This window comes from Silurus meridionalis, chromosome 25 (assembly GCF_014805685.1).
Source record: "Silurus meridionalis isolate SWU-2019-XX chromosome 25, ASM1480568v1, whole genome shotgun sequence".
NCBI classification, from domain to species: Eukaryota; Metazoa; Chordata; class Actinopteri; order Siluriformes; family Siluridae; genus Silurus; species Silurus meridionalis.
Window position 1 is genome coordinate 8,916,941 of NC_060908.1, and position 14,709 is coordinate 8,931,649.

General features: G+C 35.1%; 1 protein-coding gene and 1 long non-coding RNA gene across 2 annotated transcripts; both read right to left on the bottom strand.

Moving 5' to 3' along the window:
• Positions 1-214: 214 nt before the first annotated feature.
• On the bottom strand, positions 215-4,795 carry ptges (prostaglandin E synthase). The gene is made up of 3 exons (XM_046839929.1): positions 4,572-4,795; positions 3,537-3,619; positions 215-1,057 (listed from the first exon to the last, which is right to left on the bottom strand). The coding sequence occupies exons 1-3, from the start codon at positions 4,686-4,688 to the stop codon at positions 814-816; spliced, it is 444 nt and encodes a 147-aa protein (XP_046695885.1). The 5' UTR covers positions 4,689-4,795; the 3' UTR covers positions 215-813.
• Positions 4,796-10,609: 5,814 nt separating this feature from the next.
• LOC124378830 lies at positions 10,610-13,842 on the bottom strand. Its single transcript, XR_006924308.1, has 2 exons — positions 13,578-13,842; positions 10,610-11,878 (listed from the first exon to the last, which is right to left on the bottom strand). It is a non-coding gene; the product is annotated as an uncharacterized LOC124378830 (long non-coding RNA).
• Positions 13,843-14,709: the final 867 nt, after the last annotated feature.

Below are 14,709 nucleotides of genomic sequence, written 5' to 3' on the forward strand. Positions count from 1 at the left end.
GATTGTTCTGTATATGTTTATAAAATAGTTTATTTGGCAGCTACATCTTACCTAACAGACATTAAAATATAAAAAAATGTATATATGTATATATATATATATATATATATATATATATATATATATATATATATATATATATATATATGTGTGTGTGTGTGTGTGTGTGTGTGTGTGTGTGTGTGTGTGTGTAAATAAAATACATGCTAGAACATATAGATAATAATTTATTATACAATACACTGTGGAAAAATACAGTACCAAAACTCTATACACTATAACTTTTTAATGTTATTACAACATACTGGTATTAAATATCAGGCATCCTTTACCTGAAGGTAAAGGTCACATTAGACCAGCATAGATGAAATTTCGGTGTGATAAAAAAAAACAATCTCAAGTAACATATATACAAATTGAAATCTTGCCTTGCGATTTTCAGTTGTTCTGTTCAATTAGCATCAAGCATGTAATGTTTAAAAAGGCATCCATCTTCCATTTTATTTTGCTGATGATGTTTTGTGTGTTTTGCACTAATGGGCAGATTATCAGGGGAAAAAAACCTCAAAAGATAAAGGTTCCGTTGATTAATCACAGGGTGAAGCTCATGAAAAGGAAACATCTGCTTTTTGCACACATCAAAAAAGGGGGAAATGGTGTCTTGCAACTTTAAACAATGATCCATTTAACACATCAATGAAATGTTTATTTAATTATTCCACTGTGTTTAAGTATCATATTTAGTCTTCTAGCTATCAATAATTTTTAAATTTTAAAATATTATTGAGTTCTGCCTTCAAAATAAGCTCACACCTAAAAACCCACAGTAAGAAGTATCTGGATGGCCATTGAGACACAAGGAACTTGAGCAATAATGTAGGATAATGAGCGTGTTGGTGCTTTAAGGGCAAGCAAGTAAGCCACAGTGTGCATGGTTCGACCCAAGAAGAAGACCAGGAAGTGACCTTGTGCTATCACCAGTGATGGCCCTGTCATGGAGTAGATGGCACCCAGAAAAAAGAAGGGATAGACATTTTCCATGTCGTTCATATGAGCCCTGAAACAGAGACACACAGAGAAAACTGAAGTGATCTGGCCCCTGATTAGGCATAGACAGAAATTCCTTGTAGGCTTCTGCTGAAGATATTTGCTTCAATGTATGCATACACAACAAAATCATGACATCTGTTTTGGATCATCTGCCTGTGTTCTACTTGATTCATTGTCTTGACAGTACGCCCAGATACCAACAACTTTGCCAACACCATCCAAATGCTAATAAAAGGTTTACTGTGGAACATACTCAGTTCTACTTGTATAATCATTCCACGTACAGTAACTGCTTCAAATCAGTGTCTGAAATGGTAAAATAATCCTGTTTGCCCACAAAATATGTGACATCTACAAATGGAAATTCACAAGATTATAAAAGATGAAAGAAAACAACATGCTGCATTACCCAACTTCCACTTCTCAACCAGCTCACTTCTCAACCAGCTCACAATTACCATTTCAAAAGACTTTCTTTTTTTTTTTTTTAAAGGAAGGAACTAAAGACTAAGAACTAAGAAAGAAACTAAATACAGCAGAGATTGTTAGTAATAATATAAGCACAATTTCATAGAAGTCACCCTTATTTTATAACCATTATAATGCCTTAGACACACATTATATGTGTGTACATGGCAGTTTTAACTATTTTTGTCCTTCATGTGATTTAGAAATAACAGTGCTGTAAATCACTCATTCAATCCTATTGTAGATGTTGTAGGGGTTAAATTGCTTGGTTGACTTCAGGGTTCTGCTACTTATGAATGAAATAAGTATTAATTGTAATTGTGGATATGTTATGCAAACGTGTGCATTCAAAGTGACTTAGTCTGCTCTCACGACTGAAATAAAAATGAAAATATATTTTTATTTACACATATTATTGACATATGGGTAAAATTTTGTTATAGTGCAGTGCTCCATCGTGCAGACTGAAAAGCATGTTTTTTTCCCACTAATTCCACACAACCATCAAAACTACAGGGTTGGTTTTAAAGAATTTAAGCTTTTAGAGTCACTTGAGAACACAGCTGGGAGACTTTCAGCTGCTGTGGGCGAAAGTATTGCAGCACACAATGGAAGTGGAATGTTTGTAAGAAATACTGTACTGTGATAACATTCTCATGTTCGCCAAACCTCTGTGTGTGGAGGAAGGAAAAGGATTGGATTCAAATGGACTTTACTTGGAACTGAATCAAAAGAAACTCAGGACTTTTCAGACAGACACTTTTATTTAACATGTATGAAATATTTCCTTCTAAGGTAAAACAGTGTGTAATTGCGCTCAGCACCTCTTTCCACAGAAATTATTCTTTCTGAGAAATGAGGAAATGTAGAGAATAGTATACATTGTTTGCTTTCTGGATGTCATAAAAGTAACAGTTTATAGTTTGAAAACAACCCAAAAAGTTCTTCATACACTCAAATATCCTACCAGTAGATGTCTAATTTGTACATAAAACTGAAAATGTATGAAAAAGGCAACAGTGAATTACTGTTGTAAAACAAAGTTTTTCCTAGTTTTTATTCAAGTTTTGTCAGGAAGTGTATTTGTGGCCTGGAGAGGTATAAGGATCATTTTTCTGAACTGCATCACGCTTTTATGCCAAGTTCACATTTGCACAGTAACCAGGTCCTGTACTATGAAGTCACCATTAAATGTTCCTACTCCCGTTTGCCATATTAACTTTTTTTCAGAAAGTGGTGCAATCAGCATTCCACTTTTGAAAACAAACCAAGGGAAAGATTACATGCGCTGCATTGTTTTTAATGTGTTAATCATCAAAATATTGAAGCAAAACAATAAATGGCCAATAAATAACCTGGCATAATGAACATCCTATCTATAAAAACATTTAGGTTCATGTAGGGTTAATATTTCCTCTTAAAGACCAAGGGTTTAAGATGTCTCAAGGAACATCACATAGAATTAACTTATCAAAGTTGATGCACCCAGCTGTGACTTTCTGTTGTTAAATAATTAAAAAAAAGAGCAAAGAAAACGAAATCTTGCAAGAACAAAAACCCTTCCTTAAGGAGCACCCCTCTCACAATTCTGGGACAGAGGCCAATACGGTGTAGAATTTACAGTTGCGTCACTTTCACTTAAAGGGGAAAAATATTCCATGTTTTCAAATTCCTAGAGTTACCAGATTGAGCAGATTCCTGCCTGGTGGTTGTGATTTTAATCACAAAAATTTAGGAAGATAATTTTCTACTGCATTTCTAGATAATTGTAAGATTGTAGGATATGACTGAAAGCAGAGACTGACCATAACATATATAACTGCTATAAAAAACATATAATCTTTTTTTAGTCTCAATATCAATAGGGATATAAAAACACTGTCCAAATTCCACTATTGCATTAGAAACATCTCCATCTGAACATTTTATAGGTACTATACAGGAAGATGTCTGCTGTTGTTTTACATTCTGTTCGTTGCGGATAAAAATGTTTCCATATTCAATGTTTGCATTCTTACCTCCTGCAGCGCTCTACGTATGGGTCTGTGCGGCAGAATTGTGCTCCTCCATGGCGCTCTGCATCCTCTAGATTAGCAAAAGCCTGGAGAATAATGTTTCATCATGCATCATGAACCAGTCTGTAGGTGTATTGCAGCACTCGAGTCTAGTCAGTATTCATCTTTATGTGTGTCATTGCATGATTGCCATTAATCCAACAATGAGTATAAAAAACATGCTCTTATTCACTCTATGGAGAAGCCCATCTCAGACATCATTTGAATTTACAAATAAAGAAAAAACAGTATTAGTTCTAATATCACAACAAGCTGGAGAAGTTTACTAAAATATATATATATTTTTAAATTTTGCTTATAATCTACAACTTGGGTTTTTTTTTTTACTTGAAAAGTCACAGATATTAAAGATCGAAATAAAGAAAGAAAGAAAATGACCTATAATATATGACTCATGGAAAAACACGTTAAACTGATTCACACTAAGAAATAAACAAGTATTTTTAATGAGTGTATTCTAAAGTAGTTATGTGTAGTTAGAGTGGGCAAGGACAAACCTGTATGCCATGTACTTAGTGTATTAATGAATGTAATATCAGTAAAACACAAAACTGCACCCCAGTCTGTAATCAAAGATAAATCTTTTTTATGGTATGAAAAAGTTTTATAAAAACGTGTTCCGTAATGATTGATCAAGAGGGTACAAAAGAATATGACTGTAATGATGGAAGAAACATCTGTAAACATCTGTAAACCTCCACCTCGCATATTCTTGTGTGTGTGTGTGTGTGTGTGTGTGTGTGATCATTTTAGAGTTGGGGTGTGAAATCTAGTGTGCTCAACTATCTTTAGGATTAGGATTAGTTGCAAAAGATTTGGCATGTGTACTAAACTTTAGCCTTTACACATAAAACTCAAAACAACGCACAACTCAATTAAACGGGATACAATCGTGTGTGTGTGTGTGTGTGTGTGTGTGTGTGTGTGTGTGTGTGTGTGTGTGGTTGGGGTGGAAGTTTGTGATCGTGAATCTGTTACCTTTTTCCGCAGCCTCACTTGTCCAGTGATGACAGCAATGGTGTACATCTTCAGGATTAACAGTGTGCTGTAGAACACAAAGGAGGAGAAGACCGGGTTTTCTAGCATGGCGTCCATTCCGCATCCACACCGCCCCGGATCCCTGATCCTAATGCGCACTGAACTCCAGCGCTCTTTATATAAGCAATCTTAAGTTTGGAAATCTGTGAGTCACCCAGAGCAAAACTTTCACTGACGAGTTTCCGTTTTCCTCCCTCCCTCCCTCCCTCTCTCACTCACTCCCTCTCTCCTTATGATTCCCCCCTTTCTCTCTGCCGCTCTTCCCCCTACATGACTGAAATTACTCAGTGTGCACATTGTGCGCTGCGTCAGAACTTCCAGAAGTTCCCAACGCTCCAATGCTACTGCTGCTGGAATCACCGCATTGCACATAATAATTTCCCTAAAATTACACGTTTGTGGTTTACCTGCTTGAACACGTATCTCACTTCCTGTAATCCGTCTACCAAAAAAAAAATTACATTATATATATATATATATATATATATATATATATATATATGAAAATTATCTGTGCAAGTCAGATGAAAAAAAACATTCCAGTTTTCACTACATAAGTGAAAACAGGATTTATTTTCCTATTTTTCCAAACCATGGTTCTGGTTTACACCATTTTCAGGGAGTAATAAGCTATCTAATACATAAAGTATGTTTAACTGTCTTTTTCTTCCCCAATAAATACCAGTTTGAATGAGCTTGTGTCCAGGAAAGTTTCATATTCTTGTTTCTGGCTGATCAGACAATGTGGGCTTCTGTTATTAAAGCCTATCCACCTCAGAGTTTGATGTTTTAAGATGCTTCTCTGCTCAACACTGATGCAAAGGGTGATTATTTAAGTTACAATGCGCAAAATGAATCTGGTCATTTTCCACTGACCGCTCTTATTAACAAGGTGTTGTTTAGTTGGCTGGATAACTGCATGAATGTATAGGTATTAAAATAGTGGACAGTGAGTATAGATGTATTATACTACAGCACTGTTGATTTTATGAATTCTTATTTGATCAGATGGTGTTGATTTTTGTAAAGCTGTCTGCAACTCATGTGTCTTTTAATGTGACCATATTTGTGAAAAATCTTATAATTATCACTTGTGTTATAATTTCCTGCATCCACGATGCCCAATGTGTCTTTAGGAGGACACTAAATAGACAAAGAGTTGTGGATATCTGACCATCACACCCATATGCTTTTTTAAACATCCGCTTCCAGATTTTGTCTCTCCCATGCTGTTACAACAGTCTCCACTCTCCTGGGCAAGCTGGATTTTGGAGCCTGGTTGAGAAGATTTATGCTCATTTAGTCAGAAGACCAATAGTGAGGAGGAACATTGATGTTGGAGAAGAAGGCCTGGGGTGTAGTCAGCATTCCAGTTCATTTTCAGAGGGGTTCAAAGGTCAGGGTTCTGTGGTGGCCCCTTGAGTTCTTCCATTCCATCCTTAGTAAACAATGACTTCATGGACCTCACTTTGTGCTCAGGGGCATTGTTATGCTGAAACATGTGTGGTGAAGGGAAATTGTAAAAATACAGCTTACAATGAATCCTTTTCAGTTGTTTGTGTGTCTACATTTTTGACATTTATATAGTTCAGATAAAACGTAGCTTGATGTGTGTGAAATGTTTTGTTGATGAGATCATGTCACAATTTTTTCATTATTTAAAGTATTATATTTACAGTGCTGTGCAAAAATCAGAGCTATGAAATGTACTGAAATGTAAAGTACTGTTTTTACTGTTAATCAATAAGGAAAAATAATGTTGATTGAATGTTTTTAACAGAAAATCATGCAAAGGTCTTAACCAGTAAGTACTTATTTGATTTTATGTCCAGTAACTCAAATAATCAGTTCTGAAAATAGGTTATCATAACAATCATAGCATTCTGTTTTTATTTACATTTTAAAGTGTCCTAAATGTTTTCGGAACTGGGTTTGTAAGATGAAAGTGTATCTAAAAATAATTCTAAAAAGCTCTGTAGATTTAATAACTGGATTAAAAACATTAGTTTAAAGAATTATTATACACATTTGAATAGCTGGGTTATGTTTGTGAAATAAAACTCTACAGTTCTTTACAGATTTAAAGTTAATGAAGTGTCTGGCTGCAAAAACATGATTATGCTGTTGCCTTGAAGTAGTAATTAAATATTCCCAGCAGCTCCAACAGTGCTGAACTCCTACACTTCTGAACTCCTACACTGCTGAATTAACATTCTCACAGCAGTAAATATGCTTTATTACTACAGAATGAACATATACTGGGTTAATACTTTGTAGTAAATAATCTATTAGTGTATGAGTTATCACCGACAGTGATAATCAATTGCTTATTTATTTACTTATAGTGATTATTATCACCTGGACTGTTTAATTAACTATAACAAATGATAGGTTTATTCGTGTTTGTGTTTATTCAGCACTCTTCCCTTATGTCTTCATTTCCATCTGAGTATTATTATGATGTCATTATATTGGATGGCGGAAAAAGTGGATTAGACTAAATAAAGCTGTGTAGGATCTTGGAGCAATGAGACATAGGGAACTGGATTAAACCAGTGCAAATGCTTTCCTGCTTTACCCTAACAGGACAGAAAGTTTCTGAAACATGAGAACCATTGCAACATAATTATTCTGTTGAAAAAAAAAAAAAATCAAGACAGATCTTGTAGGTGGATTTGTCCAGATATCTTCAGACAGACTATAAAAGATTGTCTTTTCAACAGTAAACGAAAGTGTAGATAGTACACTTTAGGTTTGTGAATAACTTTAGACGTGATATTTATTTATAAATATTTTATTTGTAATTGATACACAATACAAAATTAAATGTAATAAATAAAACTGGTTATGCAACAGTTATGTATGCTGTTTCTTTTTTTATCCAGTTTATCCAAGTGTTTTAGAAACATTATATTATATGAATATAATAAAATGTAATTAATACAGAATAACTATTTATTTTAAATATAACTATAATTATTTGATTAATTAATAAAAAAGAACTATTGTACATTATTGCTGGGTAATCTTCCCAGTAATCTGAAATAAATATGGTCTAATAATACATTTTATATGTTCTGAAGCACAAACACAACAGTGTGTGAGCACAAAGTACACAAAAATTTAAACAGCAAATAAAAGAAGTAAAATAAGAGTTCTGCAGTATTATGTACTGTAGTGTAATGTGTAATGTAGAGTATTGAAGTCGACTATATTACAGTGTAGTGTGGTGTATTGTCGTTTTGAGAAATGTAGCGTGTGGTATAGTGTCTTGTATTTTAGTGTAGTGAATTGTGTAGTATAGTGTAGGGCAGTGTAATGAATTGTTGTGACTGTAATGAAATGGAGAGTATAATAGTGTAGTGTAGTACAGTATAGTATTGTGTAGCGGGGTGTGTAGTATAGTGTATTGTAGTGGAGTGGAGTGTACTACAGCATAGCATTGGGTAGTGTAGTGTAGTGTAGTGTAGTGTAGTGTAGTGTAGTGTGGGGTTGTGTTGTGGAAAGTGCAGAATAGTGTATTTAGTGTAGTAGTGTGTGTAGTATAGTGTAAAAGTAGTGTAATAATGAATTGTAGTGGACTGGAGAACATTACAGTGCAGAGCAGCTTACTATTGTGTAGTGTTATGCAGTCTGTAGATTTGTGTATTATATTTTAGTGTAGTGGAGTGTGTAATATAATGCATTGTAGTGTGATGAATTGTAGTGGAGTGCAGAGTATTACAGTGTAGTGTAGTGTAATGTAGTATAGTACTGTGTAGTGTAGTGGAGATTGTAGTATAGTGTATTGTAGTGGTGTGAAGTGTAATACAGCATCGTATTGGGTAGTGTAGTGTAGTATAGTATAGTGTATAGTAGTGCTGTGTAGTAAACTGTGTAGTATAGTGTATTGTAGTGTTGTGGAGTGTATTACAGTGTAGTGCAATGGAGTCTGTAATATAGTGTATTGCAGTGGGGTGGAGTGTATTACAGTGTAGTGTAGTGTAATGTAGTATAGTACTGTGCAGTGTAGTGGAGATTGTAGTATAGTGTATTGTAGTGGTGTGAAGTCTAATACAGCATCGTATTGGGTAGTGTAGTGTAGTATAGTGTATTGTTGTGTTGTGTAGTAAACTGTGTAGTATAGTGTATTGTAGTGTTGTGGAGTGCACTGTGTAGTATAGTGTATTGTAGTGTTGTGTAGTATAGTATATTTAGTGTAGTATAAAGTATAGTGTATTGTATTATAAAGGATTGTAGTGAAGTGGAGAGTTTTACAGTGTAGTGTAGTGTAGTGGAGTCTGTAATATAGTGTATTACAGTGTAGTGTAGTGTTGTGGAGTCTGTAATATAGTGTATTGCATTGGGGTGGAGTGTATTACAGTGTAGTGTAGTGGAGTCTGTAATATAGTGTATTGCAGTGGGGTGGAGTGTATTACAGTGTGGTGTAGTGTAATATAGTGTATTACAGTGTAGTGTAGTGTAATATAGTGTATTACAGTGTGGTGTAGTGTAATATAGTGTATTACAGTGTAGTGTAGTGTTGTGGAGTCTGTAATATAGTGTATTGCATTGGGGTGGAGTGTATTACAGTGTAGTGTAGTGGAGTCTGTAATATAGTGTATTGCAGTGGGGTGGAGTGTATTACAGTGTAGTGTAGTGTAATATAGTGTATTACAGTGTGGTGTAGTGTAATATAGTGTATTACAGTGTAGTGTAGTGTTGTGGAGTCTGTAATATAGTGTATTGCATTGGGGTGGAGTGTATTACAGTGTAGTGTAGTGGAGTCTGTAATATAGTGTATTGCAGTGGGGTGGAGTGTATTACAGTGTAGTGTAGTGTAATATAGTGTATTACAGTGTGGTGTAGTGTAATATAGTGTATTACAGTGTAGTGTAGTGTAATATAGTGTATTACAGTGTGGTGTAGTGTAATATAGTGTATTACAGTGTAGTGTAGTGTAATGGAGTCTGTAATATAGTGTATTGCATTGTGGAGTGTTTTACAGGTTAGTGATTTGTAGTGCAGTGCATAGTGTTGTAGTGCATTATATTGTAGTGGAGTGTGGTGTAGTGTGGTATAGAGAGTATAGTGTAGTACAATAGAAAGAAGTACAAGAACAAGACCAAGAAATGCAATACATATTTACATAACTAATATTAAAATGGATAAACATAAAAATGTAAAAGTGAAATATAAGGAGGTAATCTTTTCCTCTAGTGGAAATTGATCTGAATCACTCATGGATTTATATGTGTCCGGCATTTATTAAACTACAATGTTTTATCTTAATTTAGTATTTGCCAGTTCTGTGACCACAAGGACTCAGCAGTGACCAATAGATTGCTGCAGGACATTTATCTTTCATTAGAAAACCTCCAAACACATGTAGAGTCACTCACTGGACATGTGGTAAACCATTACTGCCCATTATAGGATCAACCAACTAAAAAGAAATATCCTTTGTAACACAGAAATAGGCATTTGAAAAATGATAGTAACAGTATATGTAAAGCAACTTTTCCTTTTTTGTTTCATCATGTTTATAATATTTGTTTGCTGGTCTTGTAGCGTTTGGATCTTAATTCTCAAATTATGTGTATTCATGATGGGAAATGTGCTGCACAATTAATGCTCAAATGCAACAAATGCATAACACGGGATTTTCTGCACTTGCTGGTCATAGCCTGCTCTTCCAAGTCATCCAAAGCCGCTGCTATTACACACAATAGATTCTATGAAATTATATTCCATAGATGATAACCAAACTATTTAGTGTATCTATTTTATATTTCAAACCTGGAGTTGTTCCTGCGGGATCTGTCCTGTTGTCGTTAAGCAATAAAGGCATTTACTTTTAGTGCAGTTGAAGACATTCATGTTCTTAAAAGCCAAGTACATGGTCTAAGTGTTTAGAATATAGTGCATAGTGTGTAAGACAAGGACCAAGAACTTCAAATGTGGGTTACAGTGCAAAGAAAAGGAACTTTAAGACCAGGTGCCCAAACACAATAATGCCCTTTAGTGCACTTTATGTAAGTTAAATAAAGTCATAATGAATAAAAAAAAAAAGAGCATTAACAACAAACAAACATTTTTTGTCAATTGTTCATGCCAAGGTAATCTGAGGAAGAGCTTGAACTTGTGGTTTCATCACAGCAGTCTTCAGCATCAGAGAAAGAAGAGGTGTAGTGTAAACCAGACAGCCTGTGATATTCCTGCTGAGGTACTTCTGGAAAGCCAGACATTTCCATGGCCCTCGGTCCAGGTTGTGAATTCGACATGCTGCAGATGTCAATTAGCTGTGTGCATATAGCACAGCCCATTGTTGTGTTATGCTTTAAGTGATTAATCGAGACAAACCACACCCAGAGCTATTCACAATGTGGTGCCGATCCTCTTATTTCCTCGTCACCCAATAATACAGCTGCAGCGGCACTTTTTTCTTTCCTATAATCATTGAACTAAATCATGCAAACACACCTACAAACTAAGCTATACACGTGTCTATAGGCTACTGACACAGACACACTGACTGCCAGAGTAATGCGTTTCACACCCACACACACTCTTTGTACTTTGAAATGAGCATCACATGCCGAGTCTCACAATTATGAGCCATCCACTAACGATATTAAACACATATCAGACTCAACAATTATACTTCTTCTGACACATCTTCTGACACTTCCAGCCCTCTAACGTGTTAATATAAGATTAGAGAAATGGCAGACCCTAAATAATCCTCTGATTTTCTCAGTGTGTGTTACAGGAAGACAGAATGCTTAAACATATGTTTAGTTTAGCTTCCTGGCAAACCCTTGCCTTAAGGGGAATGATGACAATTATATGGCACACAGGACAAAAGACTCTGAGAAAGATAGACAGAGCAAAGCTGCTGTTGCGTGTGTCTTAGAGATGTCTCATGCAGGTGTGTCTGGAGAAGGCAGGTCAGAGATCACAGGGTCACAGCACAACATTCCAGTTCAGCTTTACACTACACAAAAGTCAAAATATTTACAGTCACAAATCTCCATGGAGAGGACTTTCTTGCACGGCCTTTTTCACGCCTTCAAATGATAAGAGACATTTCCAGCTGTAAGCTTTATTCTTTTTATACCATTGGAACTGGTATCCTAACAGCCATCTGAGATTTCAGCAATGTCCTCCCTTGATCCATAATCCTGGGTGTGTTTCGGACCTGTTTGAGTGTCTGCTGCTTGAACATGTTTCAGGGATCCTGATGGACACTCATGTTTCTGCTCTGCCTGGGAGAAGTAAAATGAAATGAGCTTCCAGTACTAAGAGTATTACATATAATCTTATTTTTAAAGCTTACACTTAGTTTTTTATACTGGGGGCACTTGATACAGACTAAAGCTTTGATGCAATGGCACTTTAGACAACATTTTTTCCAAGTAGCATTAAAGGATTTGGTCAAATTCAAGGTGTGGTCTAACACACACACACAATTAATGTTAACACTGTGCTATATCTGGTAATTAGTGTGATGGGTGTCAGTTTCGACCAGTCAAATGTACATTCTTGCAAAAGTCTTACAGAAAATAATAATTTGCTATGGGTAAGTGGTCCAATGTTGCAAACCAGCATTCTTGGACTCCATCCAAATGTTTAGGAAAAAAAATGAAAAAATTAAAATTAAAACAGACATGAAACACAAAGAAGACATTTCCATAGATAAATAGAATCAATAGAATAAATAAATAGTACTAAATAAGTTTTTCACAGCTTTATCAGGATCATGGCTGCAGTGAGTCTAACATGTAAACAGTTAATTGCAGGGCACCGTGCTCATGTATATTCACACACAGGGACAATTTATTGTGGCCAATCTGCTTGGCTGCATGTTGCTGAAGGTGGAAAGAACCTGGAGAACATATGCAGAAATGTGGAGAACAAGCAATTCTCTATTTAGTTATATAAGCTTGGGATCAAATTGGAGATCCTGGAACTGTGAGGCAGCAGTGTTACCAGCTGCACCACCCAGATGCTTTAAAGATATGAAAAGAAAAAAAAAAACATGAAAAAATTAAAACAAGAGGAAAGATTTATGAGTTTGCTGCACCAAAAGTAATGTTCAAACTGTATTCAGAACCCCATTCTCTAAACGTCATGAATTAACCATTTGTAATATAACATGCTGACTAACGTCTATGAACAGTGAACAACCACTGTTCATAGACGTTAGTCAGCATGTTATATTACAAATGGTTAACTCATTCAGCCTCGTCATTGTTTAAATTGCGGAAACATTGAACCTTCATTCCAAAATATTTGCCCTGAGCAAAAATACTGTCTGTATGAGCAATCCACCAAGAAAAAAAAATTGAAATGCTGTGTTATAATTAGGAATGAACCTAATTAATTGAAATCACACTTCAGGGCATTAAAAATTCAGCGAGTATAGATTCAGACAACAGAACAGCTTTGAGGTTTTTTAATGATGTCTGCAGAATTCCTAGCAAAAAAAGAAAGGGAAACATTGATTTCATCTACATGTGTATTATATATATATATATATATATATATATATATATATATATATATATATATATATATATATATATATATATATATATATATGCCATGGTCATGATCTATATTCAGATTTGAACACGAATTCAGCCTGACAAATACAAACTCACCAATAGCTTATGTGTAGTAATTCATTCATTAATTCATGCTAAGATATAATATTAGCTAATGGACTGCTACTAATGCAGTTACAGTTGATAGCACAACCACAGAGTAATTTTATTGAGCTAAGACACACCCTTATTATAAACATTTCCCACTGCCACATGCTATTGTTCACTACCAGAGGGTGCAGCGGATATATTTTTTTTTTGAGCTGATATTTTGTTAAGACAAACACGTGAACGACGTCTTCTGATGCTGCCAATGAAGATACTAAAAAGGAGAGGAAAGAAATATGTTACTACTCACCTCTAAAGGAAGAAGAGGATCCTGAGCACAGCCAGTGATGCTGAGCAGCTCGTTTGTAGAGCTGCTTTGTCATCTCCTGCTTTCTCTCTCAGTTCTTTTCTGAATCTGCTAGCCAGGAGAATGGCGATACAGAGAAACATCAAGACTAGCATGGTTTCCTACACACCTCCCTTGGCGTAACCATGGACTTCACTTTAGCACTATTGAATAAAAGGATTAAGATGGATGAGGGACAGATGATGGGGCTCAGCTGCGCCAGGCAGCATGTGATTAGGGGAAGATACCAGTCTTTATATACACTGTGACTTACGTATATTCAGGCTGATTGGTTAGAAGGAGGTTTTTTATTTTATATATATATATATATATATATATATATATATATATATATATATACACACACACACACACACACAAAGCGTGTAACGGTACACGTATTTGCACCGTAATTTGTACAGGGTTTTCGGTTCTTTTTACATATTAGTTAAAATCGGAGTTAAAAAACGTGTTAAGTGGCGGCTTGCAAACTTGTTTAGCCACACACTTTTAGCGCATTTTTTAAATAATGATTAAACTTGAAAACATGCACAACAATACAATGAGTATAAAAAAGAAACTAGACTGAGCGCTGTGTCACTGTGGCTCCTCACTCCATACAGAGACAACATTTGTTTTGGGAATGCATGAAAATGCTATAAGATCCACTAGTGCTATGGATTCTTTAGCAGAAAAACCTGACAATTCTGCATATCAAGGGAGTGAATGAATGAATGAATGAATGAAGGATGGATGGAAGGAACGAAGACATTTGTTAAAGTATGCTGAAATAAGTAGAGCAGTAAAGTAGAACATATCATTAGAAAATTTTATATTAAAGGTAAGACACACACACACACACACACACACACACACACACACACACACACACACACACCCAAATGGGGTTTAACAAATTTAAACTATTTAATTAAATTTTCCATTTATTTAATTTTACTTAATCAGATTATTTTGTGCTCATTTAAATGATTTCTCAATTTAATCAATATAATAAAAAAGTGTATTGCATTAATGTGATTTATTCTATTTACGTTTTTATCAAATATTGTTTTATCTATTTTTTATCCAAACAAGC